At 34.4% G+C, this 26,842-nt stretch overlaps 1 protein-coding gene, 1 non-coding gene and 1 pseudogene across 3 annotated transcripts; 1 reads left to right on the forward strand and 2 right to left on the reverse strand.

Moving 5' to 3' along the window:
* Positions 1–1,225: 1,225 nt before the first annotated feature.
* Positions 1,226–8,002, forward strand: LOC123890073 (annotated as a pseudogene).
* A 6,316-nt stretch (positions 8,003–14,318) lies between these two features.
* On the reverse strand, positions 14,319–14,543 carry LOC123893371. The gene has a single exon (XR_006803473.1). It is a non-coding gene; the product is annotated as a small nucleolar RNA U3 (small nucleolar RNA).
* Positions 14,544–15,788: 1,245 nt separating this feature from the next.
* Positions 15,789–26,725, reverse strand: LOC123890074 (photosynthetic NDH subunit of subcomplex B 2, chloroplastic). 2 transcript variants are annotated; one of them, XR_006802698.1, is made up of 4 exons: positions 26,004–26,725; positions 24,771–25,211; positions 24,304–24,627; positions 15,789–15,832 (listed from the first exon to the last, which is right to left on the reverse strand). XR_006802698.1 is itself a non-coding variant. In XM_045939610.1 (3 exons), exons 1-3 carry the CDS (start codon positions 26,430–26,432, stop codon positions 24,430–24,432), a joined length of 1,068 nt encoding a protein of 355 aa, XP_045795566.1. In that variant the 5' UTR covers positions 26,433–26,725; the 3' UTR covers positions 24,299–24,429. The 2 variants fall into 2 exon arrangements, 1 of the variants encoding a protein (XP_045795566.1); XM_045939610.1 differs by lacking the exon at positions 15,789–15,832 and having other exon boundaries at positions 24,299–24,627.
* Between the last annotated feature and the right edge of the window lie 117 nt (positions 26,726–26,842).

Below are 26,842 nucleotides of genomic sequence, written 5' to 3' on the forward strand. Positions count from 1 at the left end.
TCATATTAAGTAGCTGATGCAACTATGATGGAAAGAATAGTGCTTTTAGACTTATGTGTTGGGGATATAGTGATTTCAAGAAGAAGCATTGCAGGTTGCATCGATATACAATTTTGTTTTCGGGCAAACAACCCTTACTTACGAATGTTTTAGGAGGAGATTATGAATTGAAACATAATACTGTTACTAAGTAAGTGTGCTTGATTTATCCTTAAAAATAAGGCCCGGAGTTGGAAATTCTAGACAATGGTGAACTTCAAAGTTTAAACGGAATACTTACATTTTGTGTAAGTGAAAAAGAAAATGAACATTACTATATAATTTAACAACCATACTCACTTTAAGCATAAAGTTGCATGTTCCCTAAGCCAAGCTCTCCTTTTGTTGTTGGAGTAAGCCTAGCCATTGAAACCGTCCTTAAAAGCAAAAAATATGTGTTTTTAAATGCTATAATATTAGAGAAATGATATCTGTACAACAATTTCTGAATATCTTTTGACAACTTTCTCTCTCATACTTACATTACATTCTTATTCACTCTCTTCCTTTTTCTCTCTCTATTATTATTGTCCAATAAGAATACGGGAAAAGAAAGTTGTCCCAAAAGTTGTTCCAAAATTGTTGTTCAAATAACACACCTCTAATATTATGCAAATTTTTCTATTTTTTTTCTTTATTGTTTTGGATTGATGCTAATTTGAATGATGCAACTCTTCTCATTTCCAATTATACCCTTCCGTTACTTAAGTAGCGGATATTATAAAAATGAGAAATTTTAAAAATGTTGTCCGCCGCTACTGAAGTAGGAGCTTCCCAACATTATGATTGAAAATGGACTTTGTCTATTATGTTTTTTGAAAACTAGCTCGCAAACACACAGTTGCGTGGAATAAATAATAAAAAGTTATGAGTTATAAGCTTAAATGCTAATTAAAATAACATCTCAAAACATCTCATATTACTATAAGCTAATTAGAAAAAGCTTTGTTTTCAAACACGTCTCATTAATTATCAAACAAACTAATAATAAGTTAGTTTATCGTACTTAGACATTAACTCCAATTGAATTTACTAACTCACTCTAATTTTACTCAATTGTTTTTTTACGAGCAATTTTACTACAAGTTACACCCACAATTTCCTTGCAAGTTGCAAGTGAAGTGGAAAGACGCGTATATGGTCGGTGAGTTGATATAAAAAAGGTATCATTCATCTTCTACTTCTTAATTTACTCATCTTTGACATTTGTGCTTTCCTCTAAGTCTTCTCTCTCTCTCTCTACAGCTTCAGTTTGTGTCTTTGTTTGTTCCACACAAATTTATTCAAGTAATTTCTCTCTAAATATTTCATAGTTTCAGTTAGTTGGTAGTACTCAAATTTCATATTTCACATTTTTATATATCTTTCTCTAATTTTCTATACTCTCTCCTTTGCAGATCTTAGTTTGTGTTTTCCTGACAAAGATCTCAGTTTGTTTTTTCTCACACTTTCAGGTAATTTCTTCTCTTCCTTTATTACTAAACTTAATCTTTCAATAACAGATAAATTTGAACAAAAATCAGTGTTAATCTCAACCTTAATTATGTCATATTAATTAATTATTATTTTTCAATTATATTATCTTATGGGTAAATGATCATTTACCCCCCTGCAAAATAAGAAAATTTTCGTTTACCCCTTGCACAGATTTTTTTTCTGTTTACCCCTGCAAAAAATAGATTCTCTCATTTCGCCCCTGGGTGTACAGCAGGACAAGTGACTGTGCAAATTTGCTGACGTGGCTTGTACACATGGAAAAAAAATCATTTATATTTATTTTTAAATTCCACGTCAAATAATATTTTTTTAAAAAAATTAAAATTATTTTTCCTACAAAATTTAGAAAACGATTTTTTTTTTTTTTCAAAATTTTAAAAAACATTTCCTAGAAATAACTTTTTTTTTCATACAAAATTATTGAGTATTTTTTTCCTAAAATAAAATAAAAAATGAATTTTCTTATTTTACTCCAAAAATAAAGATTTATTTTCAAATCTTTTTGAATTAAAAAAAACAGAATCTTCGCCGTAATCGTTTGCTTCCACCGTCATGATTGTATTCGTCGTCGTCTTCTTCCGTCGCCGAAATCATCTTCTACTTCATTATTGTCTTCTGCTTCTTTATATTTTTCTAGTTTTAGGGCAAATGGTTTTGATAGAAGAAGAAAACACCAATAAAACTTGTTTTTCTATTTTATATTTTTTTTGAAAATCTTTTTCTATTTTTTTTAATTCAAAGAGAATCACAAAAAATAAAGTTTTGTTTTTAAAAAATAAAGATTATGTTTTTTTTAATTCAAAAAGTTTGAAAATAAATCTTTAAAATTTTTATTTCGGAAATAAACTTTATTTCGGAGTAAATCTTTATTTTAGGAGCAAAATAAGAAAATTCTTTTTTTTTTTATTTTGCGAGGAAATTTTTTTAAAATCATTTGTATGAAAAAAAAATTAATTTTTTTTGTAGGAATTTTTAAAAAAAAATTTGGGGAAACAAAACAGAATTTTTTTTTATTTTGTAGGAAAAAAATATTTTTTATTTTTTTAAAAAATATTATCTGACGTGGAATTTAAAAAATAAATATAAATGATTTTTTCCACATGTACAAGCCACGTCAACAGGTTTGCATAGTCACTTGTCCTGCTGTACACCCAGGGGGCGAAATGAGGGAATCTATTGTTTGCAAGGGGGTAAACAGAAAAAAAATCTGTGCAGGGGGGTAAACGAAAATTTGCTTATTTTGCAGGGGGGTAAATGATCATTTACCCTTATCTTATTAATATTATGTGTCTCAAACACAAAACAAAAAATTGTATCACTCCAAAATTTATATCTTCCACTTTAAATTATAATGATGATCAACATATAATCATTTGATAAAGTTAATTATAGGTAAAATTATTATATTCTTTATTAAATAAATCGTTGAAAATTTAAAAGCTTAAAGATAATTAAACTAATTTTGTAAGTGGTTTGATATACCGAGTTTAAGTATCTCATAAGTACTGTTTAGGTGGTAAATGTTGTAAAAATTGGACCTACTCAGAATAACAAAACCACATATAAATTTAAATAATTCAACTAACATTAACGAGAATAAAATAAAATAAAATAGAGATCAGTAAACTTATCTTATGATGCGGTCTTATGATGAAGTCACAAATAATTTTAGTTTTTGTCTTCACCACCGGTATCCGGTCCACTAGACCGTCTAATCTTGGAGGTCAGTTATAGCATCAAGCGGTTTCAGCCCCTTCTGATCGCAGTTGTGGGTAAAGTCACATATAATTTAGTTATATCAGCAAGTGACCATTCTTAGTTGTTTGCAATGAAGATAGTCTGCAACATATATAGTTGTTATATTTGCATAGTGTATTAATATTCAAACAGTCCATTGTTTTAATTTATTCAATTTTGATTAAAAGAAGATAACATACTATTATCTTGCAGTGAGCCTCTCTCTCACAATATCATGGCAGAGTTGATTGCTGGAGCATTTCTTTCTTCTTTCTTTCAATTCACTCTTGAGAGGTTTGCCTCAAGAGACTTCAAAGACCTCTTCAATAAAGGGTTGGTAGAAAAACTTGAAATCACACTGAATTCCATCAATCAATTGTTGGATGATGCAGAGACAAAGCAGTACCAAAACCAAAATGTGAAGAATTGGCTTGATCAACTAAAACATGAGGTATATGAAGTAGATCAACTGTTAGATGAAATTGCTACTAATGTACAGCAAAAGAGCAGGGTGCGACGGTACGTTTCATCTTTGACTAATCAATTTGCTTCTAGGATGAAAGATTTGCTGGACAAGCTAGAACATTTTGCAAAGCAAAAGGGCAGCTTGGGGTTGAAAGAAGGAAGGTGTGCTCATAATGAACTTGAAATCGGGCCAAAATCTTCAAAAAGACTTCCAATGACGTCTTTGGTGGATGAATCCAGCATATGTGGTAGAAAGGGTGATAAAGAGAAAATTATTAATTTTTTACTTTTAGATAATGGTAGTAGCAACCATGCACCAATAATCAGCATAGTTGGTCTTGGTGGGATGGGTAAGACAACCCTTGCTCAACTTGTGTACAACGACCACATGATTCAGGGGAGCTTTGAACTTAAAGCTTGGGTCTATGTTTCAGAATCTTTTGATGTTGTTGGACTCACTAAAGCAATTCTTGAGTCATTGGATTCTTTAGTAAATAGTGAAAACTTGGAACTACTTCAATGTCGATTGCAGCAGAGGCTAACAGGAAAGAAATATTTGCTTGTTTTGGACGATGTTTGGAACAAAAATGGGGAAATTTGGGACCATCTGCTACTTCCCTTTAACAAAGGATCTTCTGGAAGTAAGATTATTGTGACAACACGGAACAAGGAGGTTGCATCATCAATGAAATCCTCCATGTTGCTTGATTTAGAGCCATTGGAGGAGAGCGATTGTTGGAGTTTATTTGTGAGACTTGCTTTTCATAACAGAAATGTGAGTGAATATCCAATTCATGAATCAATTGGCAAGAACATTATAGACAAGTGTGGAGGGTTGCCATTAGCGGTAAAAACATTGGGGAACCTCTTGCGAAGAAAATTCTCTCAAAGTGAATGGGCTAAGATATTGGAGACTGATTTGTGGTGTTTATCAGAGAGTGACAGTAAAATAAACCCAGTATTGAGATTGAGTTACCATAATCTTCCTTCCAACCTGAAGCGTTGTTTTGCTTACTGTTCCATATTTCCCAAGGGTTATACGTATGACAAGAACCAATTAATCAACCTTTGGATGGCAGAAGGTTTGCTAAAGTGTTGCAGAGGAGGCAAAAGTGAAGAGGAGTTGGGTAATGAATTATTCAATGATCTAGAGTCAATTTCATTTTTCCAACGATCACTATATTTTGAGGATAATAACAGTTTCGTCATGCATGATCTTGTCAGTGACTTGGCGAAATCAGAGTCCCTAAAACTTTGCTTACAGATTGAGGATGATAAGGGGCAATATATATGTGAAAAGACACGCCACATTTGGTGCTCTCTTGATTTGAAAGATGATGCTAGAATATCAAAGCAAATTTGTAAGATTAAAGGATTACGCAGCCTGTTGGTAGAAAGACGAGTTTATGATGGAGAACACATCACGATAAGCAACAACCTACAACGTGATATATTTTCAAAACTAAAATATTTGCGGATGTTGTCATTCTGTGGTTGTGAACTCACAGAGCTAGCAGATAAGATAGGCAATTTAAAGCTTTTGCGCTATCTAGACCTGACAAGCACAAAGATTTTAAGCTTGCCTAATTCTATTTGCGAGCTCTATAATTTAGAGACACTAATATTGGAAAAGTGTTCTAAATTAACTGAACTCCCTTTAGATTTTTACAAACTTGTTCGTTTACGTCATCTTTATCTAGAAGGAACTTATATAAAGAAGATGCCAAGGAAGATAAGGAGGCTAAACCATCTTCAAACCTTGAGTCATTTTGTTGTGGGTGAGAAGTGTGAGTTTGATATTAAGGAGTTGGATAATCTCAATCATCTTCAAGGGAAACTTTCTATTTCAGGGTTGGAAAATGTCATTAATCCTGCGGATGCTTCAGAAGCAAATCTGAAAGATAAGAAGCATCTAGAAAGATTATCTATGAATTATAGTGAAGGTTTGAAATTCAATAACAATGGAAGAGAACTGGATGTCTTGGAGGCTCTTCAACCAAATAGCAACTTGAAGAGGCTCACTGTTGAATACTACAATGGCAATTGCTTTCCAAATTGGCTAAGGGGTTGCCATTTACCAAACTTAGTATCTCTTAAATTGAAGAGTTGTGGATTATGTTCTCATTTGCCCCACTTGGTCAGCTTCCTTGTCTCAAGTATCTTTCCATTTCACATTGTGATGGAATAAAGATCATCGGCGAAGAGTTTTATGACAATAATAATTCAACAATTCTCCCGTTCAGGTCCCTTGAAGTTTTGAAATTTTATGAGATGAACAATTGGGAGGAATGGTTATGTCTTGAAGGGTTTCCTTTGCTTAAAGCGGTTTCTATTAGCAATTGTCCCGAATTGAAAACGGCCCTACCTCAACACCTTCCTTCTTTACAAAAATTGAAGATTAGTAAATGCAACAAGTTGGAGGAATTGTTATGTCTTGAAGGCTTTCCTTTGATTAAAAATCTTTCTATAGAACATTGTCCCAAATTGAAAAGGATCTTGCCTCAACACCTTCCGTCTTTAAAAAAATTGAAGATTTGTGATTGTCAAATGCTGGAGGTATCAATTCCCAAGGGTGATAGTATCACTGAGTTAGATCTAAAGAGATGTGATCGGATTTTGGTAAACGAATTTCCGACCAGCTTGAAAAAGTTTGTCCTTTGGGAAAATCGTTACACCGAGTTCTCTGTGGAGCAAAATTTAGTGAACAATACCATTCTTGAAAAATTGGAGTTTGATTTTAGAGGTTTTGTAAAATGTCCCTCTTTGAATTTGTGTTGTTATAATTCTCTTCGTAGACTTTGTATAAAAAGCTGGTGCTCCCCCTCCTTGCCCTTTGGACTACACTTATTCACCAATCTTATTTATCTAGGGTTGTACAACTTCCCACAGCTGGAATCATTTCCAAGGGGAGGTTTACCTTCCAACTTGAGTGAACTTGTAATAAGCAATTTCCCAAAATTAATTTCTTTGGGTGAGGACTGGAATTTGTTCCAACTCAATTCCTTGTATTTGTACGATTCTCCAGAGTTGGAATCGTTACGTAGAGGATGTTTGCCTTCCCGTTTGAAATGGCTTGAAATACACAATTGCCCTAAAGTGATTGCTTTGAGAGAGGAGTGGGGTTTGTTCCAACTCAATTCTTTGAATGTTTGTGTCAAGTCTATCTGATCGATCATTTTCACTAATTATGTTGGGAGGCAAGTACAAACCATGTGTTAGTTTCTCTCAATTATTATTAGTAATTTATTTTTGACATATTAATAAGACTCTGATATTTTCATGTTCAACAGTGATCTGTGACTTATGGAAAGATGCCATTTTTTGCTTCAAGTTGTCGACAATATGGTTTCAGTTGCAAATCTCTCGCTGAACCAGAGAGTGATGAAAAACGAACAAATTGAACACTTACAGAAGTTCTCAAAGTGCTCAAACAAGTCCATTGGATATTCTTCGGCGTATGTAACTCATTAACTCAATGAAGATCAATGCTAAAATTATTTTTTGTTAGTTTTGTATTTTTTTCCTTTACTATTTTACACTTGTTGTACATTAGTAATTTTCTTATTTGTCATGTACATAACAAATCTGCAATAACAATTCTGCTTATATGTAATGATCAAAACAATGAGATCATGACTGTAGTTTGATGAAGTAGGCATTGCGGTTTTATGAAACTTGTGGTTTTAGATTTGTTCCTTATTTTGTTACAATTCTGGATGCAGGGTGCTGAAAAGAAAAGAGGCAGAAGAATAGGAGGAAAATCTCAGTAGCTGATGATAAATGAAAGAACTCCAATTTCAAAGAGGGCAAAGAACAAAAAAATGAGTCAAAGGAACAATGTTTGTCAGCTGTTGTTGAGTATGGCTCATAATCATTGTTAAGTGCGCAGGGCCAATCGAGCGGAGCGAAGAGACAGCTGTCCTTGGACCAAGCCCAAACATTTGTTGTGGGGTGGTGACTAGGGGTTTGGCTTAGGGGTGATGTTGTAATATGAACCATAGTATTTAAATACATTTTGTGCGTTGTAAGATTAGGGTTTTCTGTTAAAACCAAATAGTGATTTGGAGATTTCGTCGCACATTCTAAATCCTGCTGAGTATTAGAAGGTTGTGACTTTGTGAAGGCTTCTTTGAAACAAGGTTCTGTTAAAAGCTTTTCTGTAATGCAGTTGGATGGCGTAATAACTAAAACCATCAAGAATTAAGGGAAACTAGGGAGTTGATCTTGCACATTCATTTTATAAATACAAGTGATATATCCATGATTCTTTATTGTGTCGGATCAGATCTTTCTTTTTTTCATGTCAGTTTTTATATTTAAAAACACAACAATGTTGAATCAGACTTTTTTTGCTCATATCACAACCTTTAAAATCAGATCACTTCAGTTTGTATGCAGTGCTGCTGTGAGGCCTGGCAGATGACTCCAGATAATTACTTCCTTTGTTTAGTCCCTCTCATATTGGTTAGTTGTTTGTTAACCATATTATAATAAGCACATCAATTAACAGAATGTTAACCACATTATAATCTTTAACAACACAAATTTATTATATAACCTTTAACATATTGGTTCTGCAATAGTCCCTCTCATATTGGTTACTTCAAAACAAAAACAAAACATCATCTTTGTATGTTAACCACATTTCATATGATTATTTAATTTAGTGTATATTGACCATTAGGTTCTAGAAACCCCTTGCCTTTCTCCAGCACTAATTGGAACCTAACCAAGTACCCTGATTTGACTATTCTAAGTCGAATTGTTTCCTGGTTTTAGATAAATTAGACCCGTAAAAGTAAATAATCATCAGCAAAAAGTAGATGGGACACTGTCAATATCCCTCTACATATTTTAGCACCGTGTAGTTCTCCGCTAGCCGCCGCTTTATTAATAAGTGATGTTAGTCATTCAACCACCATGATGAAAAGGTAAGGAGATAAGGGATCTCCCTGCTTGAGTCCTCTACTTGGATGAATAGGGCCTACTTTAATGCAGCCCTCCTATATAAATTTGGACAAGTTACAGACAACAATTTATCCTCTTGGAAGGACCTCCACCATTTAGGTACTTGAATATATTCCTGATAAAAGCAATTATAGTTGTGTTATAATTTAACTTGATAATGAACATTAGTTGCAATATAATCATTAAGGATCTACTTTTTGTTATATTGGTTGTATATATTGATGATAAGATTTTTTTATTAATAGTTCTAATTCTAACCCAGTTTTGTAATGAATGTTGTACTATATGCAGAGACTGGTGCATTGAAGTTATTGGAGCCACTGAGTTTTGATTAAATTTAGAGAAGACTTGTATGACAAGACTCAAATTATCTCCAAAAACAAATTATTTATGTTCAAAACACTCCATGTACATATTATACTGACATTAATTTTGGAATTCTGATTTAATCGGCGCCATATAAAGTTTTTGAAGGCTTCCTCATTGCCAAGCTTACTCAACTGTGATAGCAGATTGCATAATAGTGAAGAACTTTTTTGGTACCACATATTACATGATATATTCATTTAAGTTCAAATCTTATATATGTTGCTTAGTTTCCTTTTTTTATTTAAACTACCATACTACTGTCAATGATTAAACTTGTCACGAGCTTGACAATATTGGGTACAAAGTACAATGCAGAGGTTAGTAAGTTTGTAAAAAGTGTATTATTGAGTAAACCATGCCTATGGAGAGTTGTCTTTCAACTAGATTTTGCCTTCATTCTCGTGAGTGGTGATGTTCAATGTCAATTACAATGTCCACATTGTGTTACTTACTAGTTTTGAAAATGATTGGCATTGTTTTACAAGGTGAGGAGGATATATAAATGATCTGATTTCTCAATACAAAGGGATTGCCAGCATACTAGCAATGGACATACAATCCAAGTTCCACGCGACGCGAGTTTGTCACAAATCTGCATATAACTGGAGAGCTTAAATGCAAGATTGATGCAGGATGAAGAATGTCAATTTGGTGGTGTCTAAGGGATGAACATTGGTCACTTCATTATGGATAAGCGCGCGACTCCAATCAACATTTAACATATTAAAAGAAGACTACATTTACTAAAAATCACTCTAATAAATATCAGTCTTCGTTATTATCGTAAATGTATAGCGAAAGATATTGACTTGAGAGTGACAAAAATAATTTAGTTTTGTTTGAAATATAGAAACTCATTGACAGGATTTAAATTCCAGAAACAAAAATCAAAGGATTTTAAAAAGTTAATAGTAGTATTAAATTTGTTAATACTGTCATTTATTATTTTAACAATTTTGTCTTTTGATATCAGAGCTTTAGTTTAAGTGATTCAAATCAGTGAACTGTACTTATCGCGTGAGTGAAGAAGGGCAATGCCACTTGTAAAGTTCTTTCGTCGAGTGCACGGTCATGACAGGACTCGAGGAAGAAGCCTCAACTAACTCTGTGCCAGCAGGGGCAGTGTTCTTTGGAACGACCGGGTGTAAAGGGCATGTAGGTGGTGAATCGGGTTGAAAGTTAAAGTCGCCAAAAAGTAGAGGATTCAAATCTTTTCTACATTTTAATACTAAGTGGAAATGAAAGTGCACTATTTATAGAGGGAAATTACCTTATGTTGAATGATATGCGCGCTAATTAGGGTTGGGAATAGGTCAGGCGGCCTACAAGGGCCTTCGGCCTGGCCTGTATAAGTCTGGCCTAGTTATTAAAAATGTCAGGCTTAGGCTTTGAAAACGGCATGTTTACATAAATAGGTCAGGCTTAGGCTTCTAAAAAGGCCTACAAAGCCTTATAGGCCGGCCTGTTTATAATTATTATTATTTATATCTTATAAAAAATATTATTTATATAAATACAAAATATTAGAGAAAATATTTTTTTTTAACAAAATAGAGAAAATATATTTGTTTTTATATTTCACGCATATAAATTAAAAGTAGAAACCCTACCTCCATTCCATCTCTCATTCTCTCGAGCAAGTAGCAACTCATCCTATATTTTGGTTGTTGGCTTGTTGCTGACTACACTTAGCAAACAATTTGTATTATGGCGACTTTGTCGTAATCGCATTTGTTATTTTAGTAGTTTTTAATTATTGTGCTAATCATATTATTAGCTTTTTCTTAATGTTGTAGAAATTATAAAAATTTAAATGTGAACTTTTTAAGGTATGTTTAGCCTATTTAAAAAGACTATATAGAGAAACTTTAATGTAACACAGGCTTTTAAATAGGCTACAAGGTCAGACCAGACTTTTAAAATGCTCAGGCCAGACCAAAAAAAATAACATTTGATAGGCCGCAGGCCAGGCTCAGGCCTGAAGAAAAATCGTAGGCCAGGCTCAGGCCTATCAAGGTCTGGCCTGGCCTGTTCCCAACCCTAGCGCTAATACTCTCGCGTTCTTTTTATAAGAAACACTTATTAAAGTTATTCTTTATTAAATACACATACCATTTATGCCCTTAATAGATAAAATCAAATAATGCTAGTGTATTAATTAGAGAGACTGCGTCAAAAAAAAAATAGAGACTTATTTCTCATGCTAGTCCAGGGTTAGTTTTGGAATAAAAATAAAGTTTTAAAATTATTAATGAGAAAAATTAGCTTCATTAGTCTGCGTGATTTCTTCAAATTGTTCTTTATAAAAAGGGAAGAAAGAATAATAATGATTAAAGCCTACCTTAAAATGTGAGTTCAAAAAATTACTCCCTTTGTCGCAGAATAAATGACATGTTTGACCACAGTTATATTTGTCAATGCACATCTTTAATCGTTAATATCTTTGGTTATGTATTATCAAAAATTATAAAAGTTGTGTATTTGAAAATATGCATCGAGACAAATTAAACAATATCTCATATGATAATATTTGCAAGCATATATTAGTAGAAAAATAAGGTAAAAGAGATCATATGAATAGTGCACCAAGTCAAAATTAGATTATTTATCTTGGGACGGAGTATCATTTATAAATTATAAGTTTTGTTTTGCAAGAAATCTAATTAAGTCATACCTTAATATTGTAGCTATTATGTACCCGGATGCTTCTATTATTCATTGTTTATTGTGATATTTTCAATTACGATGCTTCATTTTGTTGTCGAAAGATTTAAGTTGTACCGCCTAACTTAATAAAACTTAAAGAAATGGAAATAAGAGAAAAATTAAGTCGCCACTTAAAAAAAAAGTTATATTTTAGTTAATAAAACTTATCAAAAATTGGAAATAATGCTATCTACTAATTTAATTTTAATTTATAGGGTTATGGTAAAAAAACGTTAAGCTGTAAACGTGGCATATTCCCTACCTCAAGATTAAAGTAGCTTCTCTTTTAACTCAACAAGCTGGGATGATCTCCTTAACTGCATCGCTTGTGGGACATTGCATTTGCATCAACATTTTCCTAGTACTTGATTAATCTGCAAATAGCTAGCTAAGGTGCATGAGTTATAGTTGATTTTCACCCTCAACCATTGCAAGGGAAAACAAACAAAGAGTACAAGATAAACCCTCACATTGATTAAGCAAGTTCAGATACTATCCTTCTCTTCAACCCTTAGGGCCTGTTTGGTGCGCAGGATAGCATAGTGACAGGATATGATATAAAATAGGATAATGATAGGATAGGATAACAGCATGATAACAGTTATACTCAGTTATCATATTTTGTGTTTGGTGTACACAGGATAACAAACATGATAACTATTATATTTTGTTTTTAATAGCTCATAATAATATGATAAAGATATATAACATATTTAAATGACAAAATTACTTTTGTAAAACAATTGTTATTTTTTTAAAATTATTTTGTAATACTTAGAATTTTATAAATAAAAAATATAAATAAGTAATTAAATAACTTTATATAATTTCAAATAAAAATCATGAGAAATTTAATTTTTTATATGAATCATGATCAAATAAATAACTCAATAATATATACATGTTAGATAAGTCAAATAAATATATGATATATTTCATACGTAAATAATAAAACTACTATTGCAAAAGAATTATATTTAATTTTTTATTAAATTTAAATTAATATCTCTATTTGTCAATTTTTTAATAATCATTTTAAAATATTGTAATTTTAGTAAAATTTTGATTTTTTAGAATATATAAATTATAAAATTACCCTGTGAGAAAATCACATATATATTTAAAAATTAATTATTTTATTATTTATATTTTATGTATTTTAAAATATATTTTATAAAATAAATTAGTAATTTTTTTTCTTATCCTATGCTAGTAACCCAGCTCAAATTCAGGATAAGAATTATAACTAGAGAGACACGATAGGATAAGCTTCAAGATTAATTTATCATATCCTGCTGTATCACCAAACACTGGATTGTGGCAGGATATGATACAGTTATCATATCATGTCTCTTATCCTGTGACTCAAAAAAAATAAAAAAAAGAGCGGAGAAATCTGTGAGACAACCATGTGACCAACCCAACTAGGCTGTGCTAGCTGAGAACGATCATCTACAGTATCTTGTGATAATGCCCGTAGATCTCACATACATTGATAATCTCACATACATCATGCTTTTAGATCTGACTGAGAAAGAGATCTAGGTTCTTATGAGGATTTTGGCATGGACTTGAAAATCAATTTGGAAGCTGTTATTCTTCGTCGGAGTGAAAGAATCAAAATCAGTTATGGTGAAGGTTCGGTGGAGAGAGGTTTGCTCAAGGTGTATAAACATTGGCTGATGGAGAATAGAGAAAGAAGACAAACGATTTTCTCTTTTTTTTTCTTTTTTAAATTTTTTTCAAGTTAAATGAGGTGTCATATTTTTATTGGATATGCCTAAATGTCCAGTGTTGGGTATGTGCTTAAGTAAAAGTTTCTCCATTATAAAAAATAATTTGTAATGAACTCGAGCAGAGTTTTGAGCCGAAATAATCTTTAACAAGTCGAGTTAAACGGATGCTTTTCATGGCACGTCTTACACCCTCACTTAATCTTAAACCTTCTAAATATTCTTTTGGACTAAAACTCAAATATTCTAGAAGGTCATGCTAATATTAGTATATTACATTTACATAAATGCCCTTATTGCAAGTTTATTGTTCATTAATTTTTAAATTAAATAAAAATTATGGTAAAAACACTTTATCCTTTCAACGTGGCATCTTCCTTACCTCAATAATACTCAAATCCAAGTACTACACTCCTACATGCTACAGTAACTCCTTTTCACCACCCAAAGAAGCTGGCTGGCATGGTCTCCTTCACCGTTTGTTAGTTTTCTTCTCCCTCTTGTCTTGTTCCACAATTTGAAATGCATGCATATGTGAGACACTCCATTTGTATCAAGAAATTCCTTACTTGTTTTACCTAAATTAAAGGTAATATTCAACACTTGTTTTACCTAAATTAAAATTTTACCTATGTTTTGTTTTTGGATTTTTCTTCTTCTTATCGATCTATTTATTTACTGGAAAATAAATTACTTGTTTTTGTTGGATTTATTTGGAAAAAGTTGGCAAGGGAAAACAAAGTACAATGTTTTGTAACGATTTTATTAACTCATGTTCCAAAAAAAATTAAAAAAGAGTTGAGAAATCTGTCAGACAACCGTGTGACCAACCCAATCAAACTATGCTGGCTGAGAACGATCATCTACAGTATCTTATGATGAATCCCGTAGGATGTCATCACAGAACCGTTAATCACGCTCTGATCACACGGTCATAATTCATCGTCCAGATTTTTGTTCCTGTCTCCTTAGAAATCAAGGACACAGTAGTACAATCCTATAGAACAGATCCTGTTCAAGTAAGGTCGTGACTATCACTCTTTTCGTGTCTCTTATAAACACTTGTTTCTACCTTTGCGCTAACGATGTGGGACTATATTTAACGTTTCTACTACTTTCCAGACTGTGCTTTATGTCTTTTATTGTCGCCTGTTGTTACAATCTAACCTCATCAATTTTGCATAAATTTTGATTAATTTTTATATAATCATTGTTGCCAAACTATATCTATTTCTGAAATTCTTTGAATCTTTTATAACTGACTTGAAAATTAGCAGTTAAATGATGCAATTAGTGTTGGAAATTTCAATATTCTTAACATAATCAGTGAACCATATGATTTGTATATTATTATCCAATTTGTAACCATTATACACTAAATCATTTGATAGCAGATAATCCCTTTCTTTGCTGTAAAAATTTCAATCTGTTTTTCTTGCATTACACTTAACCACTGCTATCTAGCATTACACTTTACTTGAAGTGCACTTCTAGATAAGTTGGAATACTAGTACAAATTCTTTTTTTTTGGTCAAGTAACCTAATGGCTAGAAAATCCACCTCAAAGGTGAATAAGTGGAGTGTCCCGGGAACCCGGGCTCCTGCACATATAGTGTGATGTCCCTACCAACTGAGCTAAGCTCACGGGGACGGAATACTAGTACTAATTCTATACATGTGATTATGTGAATATGTGATTATAGAACAGAATCAACAGATCTTGTTCAAGTAAGGTTGTGCCCATTGGTCTCTCCGTGTCTTAATATAAACGCTTAGTCAAGGCCTAAATCAAATGATGTGAAATTCATTTGATGCTAACACTGCTTTTGTAAATGAAGTTCTGACTTTGGTTTAAACAGGATTTTGCGATGCCAATCATCATAGTTTCGCAAACCTTTTTAATGTGTATTTTTTTCTGAATCTTTTCAAACTTTTTTTGAGGTAAAATGGTGTCATGAGTGTTAGCATCACCTCCTCATATCAAAGAAACAGTAGAAGGTGTGCAAAGTATATAGATTGAAAGGTGAGTGTGAAAATTAGTAGTTAAATGATGCAAAAATTAGTGTTAGCTTCATAGCTTCTATAAACTTGTTGGAAAACAAAAGTATAGAATACAAATTTCACTATTCGTAACATAATAATCAGTTAACCATATGATTTGTATGTTATTCTCCAATTTGTAGATCTATGTATTACCATCTTGTTCTTATTACTTTATCAAGTTTTATCTCATGCCAATGCTTATTTGTTAAAGATAGTATGAGAATTGAGAAGTATTTTGCATCATTTAGGCATTCTAAGGGATCTGCAAATATCATGTGTTGGGTTTTTGTATATTGGCTACATTTTGCAAAAACATATTTTAGCCAAGTGTTGAGACAAGTGTACTGACCCCAAGTGTTGTGACAAATGTTGTGACACTTTGGAACAACACCTGACTCTGTTCTGCGCGCGCGCCAGCTGGATGTTATTATTTTCTACTCAATCTTTTGAAGATCTGTTTGAGGAATTGTTTCAAGGTTTCTTACAGAGGAAGGCGCACGTGTTTAATGTGTTTCATGAGGCAGCTAAACCCTAGTTTTATTTTCCAAAGGAATTATATTTTTGGAAAATATATTTTTGCGGTTTCAAAAATATAACTATTGTTTTCAAAAATATATCACTGCTGCCGCAATTCTAGAAGCCCTAATTTTGTCTTGAAGCCCAAGTCGTTCTACTACTATAAATACGAAGGCAAGCATATGGTTTCAAGTATCTAAAATCGAGTCTTACAAAGCGTGTGTTTTTAGGGATTTTAGAGTGTTAATTGTGAGCCTTTCTTGTATCTCATTGATGCAAGCTTAGGACCTGAGTGTTATTGAGTTGTAAGTGTGAACTTCTCCTAAGCTTTGAAGTACGGAGATTGTTCTATTGTGTTGTGTGGTTTACTTGCAAGCTTTTAAGCAAGAGTGAATCCTAGTTTCTTAGGAGTGTGTCTCCACCTGTTGTGATTGTGGAACTGAATAGCAGCGCTGTCTGTGTTGCTAAGGTGGGAATTGGGACGGGGTCTCATATCTAGGAGTTCCTAGGTAGAAGGGTCATTGGGTAGTGATTAAGTGAGAAGTTGTAAACGGGTGAGTTTAACTTCGAAGTAATACTGCTGATAGTGGACTTCATTCCTGGATTGGTATCCCCCAGAGTAGGCTTTAGGCTGAACTGGGTTAACAACTCTTGTGTGTTATTTACTTTACTGTTTGTATTGTTTTATGTTATTTGCTCTGTTTATAGACAAGTGTTGGCGCACCAGTAACAACATCTGTCTACAACAGACAAGTGTTGCTACACCTTGAGCAACACCTGTCCACTGTGTGCCAGGAATTTCAATTGGTATCAGAGCAGGCACCCTGTTCTGAATTTTAGGGTGAGCTCCAGGGAAATCGTTTCTGGCAAGGATGGACAAAGAAGGAGGTTTTGTTACCAGACCACCTCTTCTGGTTGGTGCTTCAAACTATGACTATTGGAAGTCCCGCATGATGACCTTTCTAAAACAAATTGATAGCAAGACATGGAAGGCAGTGCTGAGAGGGTGGACTCCACCTGTGAAGATGGACAAAGATGGTAAACCAACTTTTGAGTTGAAATCTGCTGAAGAATGGTCCAAAGAAGAGGATGAGCTTGCTCTTGCAAACTCAAAAGCATTATATGCACTATATAATGGTGTTGACAAACACATATTCAGACTCATCAAAAAGTGTGTCTCTGCTAAGGAAGCTTGGACAATTCTTGAGACTGTTCATGAAGGTACCTCTAAAGTGAAGTTGTCAAAGCTACAACTCCTAACAACTAAGTTTGAGAATCTAAGAATGAATGATGATGAAACCATTCAGGATTTTCACATGACCATACTTGATTTTGACAATCAATTTGATGCCTTGGGTGAAAAGATACCTGAAGAAAAGATGGTAAGAAAAATGCTTAGGTCTTTACCTAAGAAGTTTGACATGAAAGTCACAGCTATAGAAGAAGCAAAGGATATCACAGATATGAAGCTAGATGAACTAGTTGGTTCACTACAAACCTATGAGGTAGCTACAAATGAAAAGATGAATAAGAAAAACAAGAGCATTGCCTTTGTCTCGAATGCTGAGGAAGAAGATCAACAGAGTGACACGGAGTCTGAGAATAGCATCTCTGATGCAATGGTTCTTCTAAGAAAACAATTTAATAAGGTGCTAAAAATAATGGACAAACGTCCAAAGACAAGTGCAGCTGACATTGGTCGCAACACTTATAGGAATTTCAGAAAACCTGTAACAGATGAGAAATCAGCTCCAAATAAAGGTGTTCAATGCCATGAATGTGAAGGGTATGGACACATTAGAACTGAATGTGCAACCTTCTTGAAGAAACAGAAAAAGGGGTTAACTGTTTCATGGTCAGATGAGGATTCTGAAGGAGAAACTGATACTGCAAAGTCTATTCATGCACTGACAGGTGTATGCACATCTGACACTGAATCATGTGATGAAGAGCTGACCTTTGATGAACTTGCTGAATCATACAAGGAGCTGTGTCTAAGGAGTGAAGAAGTCTGCAGAATCTCAGAAAAACAAAAGGAGACAATCTCAAAGTTGCAAACTGAAAGAATTGTCAATCTAACAAAAATCTCTGAGATTGGTGTTAAGTGTGAAGAAGGGTTGAAAACAATTGAGGAGCAGAAGGCAATCATCGCCAATCTGGAAACAGATAAGCTTGAGCAACTAGCAGAAATATCTAAGCTGAATGAAGAGGTAACTGAATTGAACTCTCATCTTGAGAATCTAAAGAAGCATGTTGTTATGTTATTTAAAGGAACTGACCTAGATGAAATCCTAGAAAAACTACCTAACCCTAGTAGAGCCAAAACAGGCATTGGGTATGAGTATAAAAGCGTTAATAGAATTAAAGATTACAACAAAGATGGAAAATATATGCCTGAGATAAGTAACCAACCCTCTCCAACAATGTATGGAAAAATGTCACCACACTTGTCCACCGGACATCATACTACACACAGACAAGTGTTACCACATATGGCTCCACATCGTCAAAGAAGGCAGAATCCTAGATTTATACCAAGGCATAAAAGCAAATATCGTTCATGGAGATGTCATCACTGTGGAAGAAAGGGGCACATAAGACCTTACTGCTATAAGTTATATGGGTATCCAAATGAAACTATTCAAGAGAAACTTGATCCATCCATAACTAATGCAAAGAAGGAGTGGAAACAAAAGGTTGATGTAACCAACACCAAGGGTTGTGCAGCTGAAAGTTGTGAGAAAAGCTTGATTGCTCACACTTCTCTTAGAGCCTCATCAAAAGAAGATTGGTACTTTGATAGTGGTTGTTCTAAACATATGACCGGTGTTGAAAAATATTTGATGGATATAAAATCCTATGCAACAAGTTTTGTAACATTCGGAGATGGAGCTAAAGGAGAAATTAAAGGTATAGGAAGGCTGATTGACAATGGTCTACCTAAACTTGAAAATGTTCTTATTGTAAAAGGGCTAACTGCTAATCTAATTAGTATACGCCAACTATGTGATCAAGGCATGCAAGTCAACTTTACAAAAAATGAATGTCTTGTTACCAATGATGAAGGTGACATCCTGATGAAGGGTGTTAGATCGAAGGATAATTGTTACTTGTGGGTTCCTCTAGAAGAAGCTAATGTATCTACATGTCTCTTAACAAAAGAAGATGAGGTTAAGTTGTGGCACCAAAAACTAGGACATCTTAACCTGAAGAGTATGAAAAGAGCTATATCTGAGGAAGCTATCAGAGGCTTACCAAACTTACAAATACAGGAAGACAACATCTGTGGCGAATGTCAGATTGGCAAGCAAACCAAAGTGTCGCACCAAAAGTTGCAACACTTGTCCACTTCTAGAGTTCTTGAGCTACTACACATGGACTTGATGGGTCCTATGCAAGTTGAAAGCCTTGGAGGTAAGAAATATGCTTTTGTTGTTGTTGATGATTTCTCTAGATACACTTGGGTTAACTTCATTAGGCAAAAATCTGAAACCTTTGATGAATTCAAAGATCTTTGCTTACAACTTCAAAAAGAAAACGACTGTGGTATTTTAAGAATTAGAAGTGACCATGGAAAGGAGTTTGAAAACTCTAAATTTGCTGAGTTTTGTGCTGCTGAAGGAATAGCTCATGAATTCTCTTCACCTATTACACCTCAACAAAATGGTGTGGTTGAAAGAAAGAACAGAACTTTACAAGAATCTGTTAGGGTTATGTTACATGCCAAAGACCTTCCTTATAAATTTTGGGCTGAAGCTATGAATACGTCATGTTACATCCATAATAGAGTAACATTAAGAACAGGTACTGCAACAACACTGTGTGAACTATGGAAGAACAGAAAGCCTACTGTAAAATATTTCCATGTGTTCAGATCAAAATGTTACATCTTGGCCGATAGAGAACCTAGGAGGAAATTGGATCCCAAAAGTGATGAGGGAATATTTCTAGGTTATTCAACCAACAACAGAGCCTATAGAGTTTTCAATTCTAGAACGAAAACCATGATGGAATCAATCAATGTCGTAATTGATGATACTGATTTGACAAGTATAGATTCAGCTGAAGAGACAGATGTAGTCACACCTGTCCCAACACCAGATGATGATCAAGCTGAATATGATTCTATTCAAGACTTTGAGCCTAATACAGAGAATTTGAGACCAAACAAAGGTCCATCAATCAGAGTTCAGAAGAACCACTCAAAGGAAATCTCTATTAGAAATCCTGACCAAGGAGTTACCATAAGAATATCTACATATGTAACTCTCAAGAATTTGAAAGAAGAAGCTCAATCTGGAAAGTTAAGGGGCAAGCTAATTATTTGCCTATTTAAAGAATTGTAGCAGTTACTGCATGTAACGCGTGCAACCGCCTCTTTTCCCTCTCTCCATTGTATGGTGCACGCTAATCAAGGGAAATGTGATATGAATTCTTCCTCTAAAGTTAATGTTAATGTTGGTACTTCTGGTAAAGTCATGATTGACTATGTGATTGATTGGTTCAAGAAAATCGTTCTTGAGACTAATGTTGTGCAAGATGTTGACACATCTTTGGCCCGAGAGAATAAACAAGGTGAAACTGTTCCTGAAATCCCCGAACATGTGATTGTTCCTGGAAATGAAAATGGTCAGGTGATGACTGATAATAAAGAAGAAGTGTCTGACGAACACACTGATGTTAATTCCCCATCTAATGAGAAAAGTTGTTTGAACTCGAAGAAGTTCATATTGGTTGAATGGTCCCTAGAAGTGGAGGATGGACTATTCATGGCAGGGCGTGTAATAGACCTGTCCATTATTATTCAGGCGTGTAGCTTTGGTGATGATTTGTTGTATGGTTTGATTTATTTTCAAACCTATATTAACCTGTTGGACCTAGAATGTGGAGTGTGTGCAAAGGTCATTATGTTGTGCCTGAAGTTTGGTGATGAGTTTTCTAGTTCGAATTCCGCTGCATATATATCTGATGGAAAACTCATGGTGGTTTTGGGTGCTGAGTATGCAAAACTATGTTGTTCTTTGAAGCTGTATCCCTTGGTGAGGTGATACTCGATGAGAGATCCAACTAACTTGTTAGAGATGCCAAAGATACTTGAGGGTGATCTCAAGTCCACTCATAAAGGCACTCATATATGAAGTTTGTTGAAGAGAGATCTGAATGAACTTATGAGCAATTTATTTTTGCTTCTAATCCTAAAAGTCAACCTCCAGTGGCCTTGATAAAGGATCTCTTTGTGTATTCCTTGAGAAGGAGACTGATGTCCTCCCAAATGTTGGAACATCTGACCAGCAGATTATGCAGTTATTAAGGGAGAGTCCTTAATCTGAAGCTGGAAGACCTTGAAGACATGTCAGACTTAATGTCTTGACATCTTTATATTGAGAATTTATTTTTCTCAATATGAATGGTGGTATTTCTCTGAAACGGGATGAAGGTTGTTTACTCTAACTTGATATCATCAAGTCTATGAGAGCATGGAACTCTTGTTCTGCTGTAGTAAAAAGCACTTCAAGGGATTATGAACATTGGAGCTGTTTCAACTTATGTTCAATGGTTAATTGTTATCTGTACTTTGGAGCGTCATCCAAATCACCTAGGATGAGCATTTTAGTTGGGAGCAAATGATTATTGTTCTTTGTTATTGAAAGCTGATCAACTACTGATGGTTGATTCTCTTGTGTCCCCCTGCTATTGTTAATTATGAGTTACTAAAACCACAAGTGAGTTACTGCTGATTCACTCGTGGAACTCATCCCTAAGACGGATGTTGTGTCAGATGTTGATGCATCTATGACACTGGAGACAAATGTTGTACCATGTGTAGGTACATCTGCTCAGCCAATGGTTGGTACTCTCACTAGGAAGCAGATGAAAATTCTTATGTTCTGAATGTGTTTCTGATATTGTGTGCTCATATATGTGATATTCAGAGGTGATTACTTCTAGTATATGTGACTATTTCAGACCTGTTTCTGAAACTTCTGGTTTGAAGTTTTTATATGATTGTTGAAGATGGATTTGGTATATGCCTCTTGAAGTTGAAACTGGTTAATCTTCATCTGTGTGTGTGTAACTCTGCGCTAGATGTCCTGGAAATTATGTCACCTGACAGGAAGAAATATGACATGTAAGTGTTCCCTCTTAGATGATGTCTCTTTCATGATGTGCAAACAAGGGGGAAATGTTTGATGTGGTGGATATGATATGGTTCCTCCACTACTGATTTATATATGATGAACTATGTATCCCATGGTGTTATATTTGGTTGTAGTAGCTCTGTGCACTATGTGGTTGATGTGATGAAGATAGTATAGGTTTATGGCTTGTTACTTATGATCTTCATGCTATACTGTTGGAGTTTGGTCATGGTATTGTGGATGAAAGCGCGCATGTTCTCTTTCCACTACTTTTGTTCTCCGTATCTTTTTTTGGGCAAGGCCCTAAATTTCTAGCACCTGTGTGTGCTCCATGGTCTGTAATAACTGCACACTGATATTCTCTATGCTCTGGTACACTATGATTTCCTATTCATGATGTTTGTCTAAATTGTGGCTAAAAAGGGGGAGTAGTGTGTGTGTGAGACAAGTGTATGGACAGATGCTCCCACATCTGGTGACTGTTTTTGTGCTAGTGTTCGTATGCTCGTATTGAGGGGGAGTGTGAGTAATATGCATGTACCGAGGGGGAGTAGTGAATATTCTTTCTCTATCTGGTGTGTGTATGTATGAATTCAGGGGGAGTGTGAGTGATATCATCTCTTGATCGCCTGAATATGATTGATGACAAATGTTGTGCCAAGTGTTATGGCACCTGACTATTGAGTCCACTATCTATTATGACTGAGAATTTATCCTTCTCAGATGTTTATGGGAATTTATTTTTCCCTGTTGTTCTTATGTTGAAGAAATGCGCGTTAAACTATTAGGAGTTTATTTCTCCTACTTCTTAGCATCTACTTTGGGAGTTTATTTCTCCCTTGTGTTGTTCCATGAGGCTAGTTGTTTTTATTCCGCTGTTGCATTGCCTCTGATACCACTTATCTCTTCTGGAAGTAGTTTTTATTATGTGTTACTTTCTTTCCTAGTTGTGTGATCATGGTGACTCGAAGGAAAGATAATATTGTATCTCTCTATATACTGGTCTAATATTGTTTTAGCCAAAATTTGCCAAAGGGGGAGATTGTTGGGTTTTTGTATATTGGCTACATTTTGCAAAAACATATTTTAGCCAAGTGTTGAGACAAGTGTACTGACCCCAAGTGTTGTGACAAATGTTGTGACACTTTGGAACAACACCTGACTCTGTTCTGCGCGCGCGCCAGCTGGATGTTATTATTTTCTACTCAATCTTTTGAAGATCTGTTTGAGGAATTGTTTCAAGGTTTCTTACAGAGGAAGGCGCACGTGTTTAATGTGTTTCATGAGGCAGCTAAACCCTAGTTTTATTTTCCAAAGGAATTATATTTTTGGAAAATATATTTTTGCGGTTTCAAAAATATAACTATTGTTTTCAAAAATATATCACTGCTGCCGCAATTCTAGAAGCCCTAATTTTGTCTTGAAGCCCAAGTCGTTCTACTACTATAAATACGAAGGCAAGCATATGGTTTCAAGTATCTAAAATCGAGTCTTACAAAGCGTGTGTTTTTAGGGATTTTAGAGTGTTAATTGTGAGCCTTTCTTGTATCTCATTGATGCAAGCTTAGGACCTGAGTGTTATTGAGTTGTAAGTGTGAACTTCTCCTAAGCTTTGAAGTACGGAGATTGTTCTATTGTGTTGTGTGGTTTACTTGCAAGCTTTTAAGCAAGAGTGAATCCTAGTTTCTTAGGAGTGTGTCTCCACCTGTTGTGATTGTGGAACTGAATAGCAGCGCTGTCTGTGTTGCTAAGGTGGGAATTGGGACGGGGTCTCATATCTAGGAGTTCCTAGGTAGAAGGGTCATTGGGTAGTGATTAAGTGAGAAGTTGTAAACGGGTGAGTTTAACTTCGAAGTAATACTGCTGATAGTGGACTTCATTCCTGGATTGGTATCCCCCAGAGTAGGCTTTAGGCTGAACTGGGTTAACAACTCTTGTGTGTTATTTACTTTACTGTTTGTATTGTTTTATGTTATTTGCTCTGTTTATAGACAAGTGTTGGCGCACCAGTAACAACATCTGTCTACAACAGACAAGTGTTGCTACACCTTGAGCAACACCTGTCCACTGTGTGCCAGGAATTTCATCATGTAAACTATTTTATTGATAGTATTGTACTATAGGACATAAAATCAACTAAACAAATATACATACAAAGGAAGAACAATACAAAGAGAAAGAAAGGGTGAAAGGAAAGGTTTCAAATAATGATTTGATTATGAGAGATTATCATGCTCAATAACTTGTGCTCCTCTCCATTCTTCACCAGGATTCACAGTCACAGGCACCAATAATGAAGCAGGACCGGTGCATACAAAATAATCGTTTCCGTATTTCTCCGACAATGAACCAGGACTTGACACATAAATATCCTCAAATCCCATTCTTATCACCCTGTAGAAAATCTCGCGTCCCTGAAAATAAAAATCGGTAACATGTTTAATTGGCACTATTGTCTGGCTAAAGATTTTTTATACTGTCAGTCGATCACAAATCATCTTATGATCGATTGACAGTGTAAAAAATCTAGTATAAAAGTGAAACTCGTCGTTCAAACCTGATCGATGATTTCGTATTTTGAAGGTAGTGTGTTATAAAAAGCCTTTGATCTTTCTTCCGGAGGTGCAGCAAAAACTCTACTCATCTTATTTTCAAGGAGAGTAATAGGAACTTCTTGTTTAGTCCATGAACCTTGCTTCACTTCAGGCTCGGCACCAAATGAAATCAATCTCTGAGACTGAGATTTAATTGCTTCTGATGGAGTCAAGATTTGAAAAGGAGAAACAGGAGGAGTGAGTGTGGAGTATGAGCAAGTTTGAAGACCTTTAATTGCAGCTCCACCTCTTCTCTTAAATCTAAAATGGCTTAGTATAGCATTGGTTAGAGTGACTGGTTTTGGAGCTTTGTTCTTAACTATAACTGCTGTTGCCATGCTCACAGGATATAGGGACACAATGTATGTGATGTCAAAAAATCTATTAGTGCTGATCAATTCAACCTGCAGAAAACAGTATAGAAGCATCAAAAACAAGTTTCAGTATTTCACTGTCACAGTGCTAGCAACAAGATGGGGAAAAAAGAAAAATGCATTGGTTGTGCTAGATAGTATAATACTATAATGTAACTATGCTGATTTCCAACCAAAAAATGGTATAATTATGTGTTTGCTGAAATTGATTTTGGTTGAAAGTGAGTTGAATGTAAAGTGATTTATGTTTGAATATATTCACGAATAATTTGATTGTTACAATTATTGTGTTGACTATTTGGATTAAAATTGCTTGTGTGTGTATATATATGTTTGCCACTTTTCACCTATGTACGGATTCATGTTTGGGAGCGAGTTTTTTCACTACCATTGCATTGTACAGTAACATGAAAACTAAAAAGCTGCAAAGTGTAGCTTCCGAGTCCGCGTTCACACTCCTCCAACCACAACCAAAACAAACATATGTTTAGAGCTTTGCCACCAATGAATGAATTATCATACTATAATTATAATCGCTTAATTGGTTTTGCTCTGGACTCCAAATATACGCTTAATAAATCAATTTTGAGGTTGAATGCTAAACATAACAAAATTGTATTCTAATCATTGTTTGACTAATCCAAACATATGATTCCAAGAGGTTCAAACATAGAACCAGACATAATCACAGCCTATAAAGAACATATACGGACACTGACGCGTGTCTGACCCAGGGACACGCCTAATAGGAGGAGTGTCCGTGTTTCACACTCAGAGCAGTTACAAGCAAAAGGGTAGGTAAATATATCAATGAAATGGTACCTGAAGAGCATCAATGGCATCATAATCAACATCATTAACAGTCCATTCTAAAGTAGAAGGAAACAACTCTTTTGCACCAGGTTGTAACACTTCATTGAAAACCAAACCAATTCCACCTTTGGCTTTATAAAGACCAGTTTCATCAGCAGGAATTGTGTAAAGAAATTCCTCACATCCATCATCTTTCCAAAACACTTTTGGTTTGTAAGATGTAACATGAGCATCAGGTATTCTTAAACTCAATGAGCTTCCATTTCTAACAGTCAACTCAACAATGGGAATGCTATTAGACTCCAAGAATTTGATACCTTTTCTTCCATATTTCTCATTGAGTGACTCAGGAGTTGTTGTTGTTGTAGTTGTAGTAGCAGCTGAAGAGGCTTTTATTAAGTTTAATTTGGGAAGAGATAAGGAAAGAAAAGAAGCCATAGAGAATAAGCAATATGGTGTACTTTTTTAAGAGATTCTAGACAAACAAATTATGAGCATGTTAATGTAATTCTAACACATTTTTTTGGTTCCTTGTAGAAGGAATTGTCAAGTGATTGATTCTGTGTGGAAGAGCATGTTTTCTTTGGAGTCACCATGGCTTACTCTTGAATGGATTAATCTAATAGTTTCAATAAAGGACAAAGAGTTCAACTCAGCACTGCCACAGATATCCCTTGTTATCCATTTTGGTTCTATTCCTTGGAGGGTTTTAATTTTTCCTTCTACTAGTGCTAAATAATAATGATCACTTTCTTTCAAGTATTAAATAAATGAACTATTTTCACATTTATTAACTAGTGTTAAAAGACTTTTATATTTTGCAGCTAAAATAAAAGAATCTTACTATT

Source organism: Trifolium pratense, linkage group LG6, assembly GCF_020283565.1.
Source record: "Trifolium pratense cultivar HEN17-A07 linkage group LG6, ARS_RC_1.1, whole genome shotgun sequence".
Taxonomy (NCBI): domain Eukaryota; kingdom Viridiplantae; phylum Streptophyta; class Magnoliopsida; order Fabales; family Fabaceae; genus Trifolium; species Trifolium pratense.

Bases quoted from the DNA above. Each gene is read 5' to 3' on its own strand.
- LOC123890074 (XM_045939610.1), bottom strand. From the start codon at position 26,432: ATGGCTTCTTTTCTTTCCTTATCTCTTCCCAAATTAAACTTAATAAAA. The intron at 25,212-26,003 runs GTACCATTTCAT...TGTTTTCTGCAG, and splicing joins ATGCCATTGATGCTCTTCAG to GTTGAATTGATCAGCACTAA. The intron at 24,628-24,770 runs GTTTGAACGACG...TTTTATTTTCAG, and splicing joins AATACGAAATCATCGATCAG to GGACGCGAGATTTTCTACAG.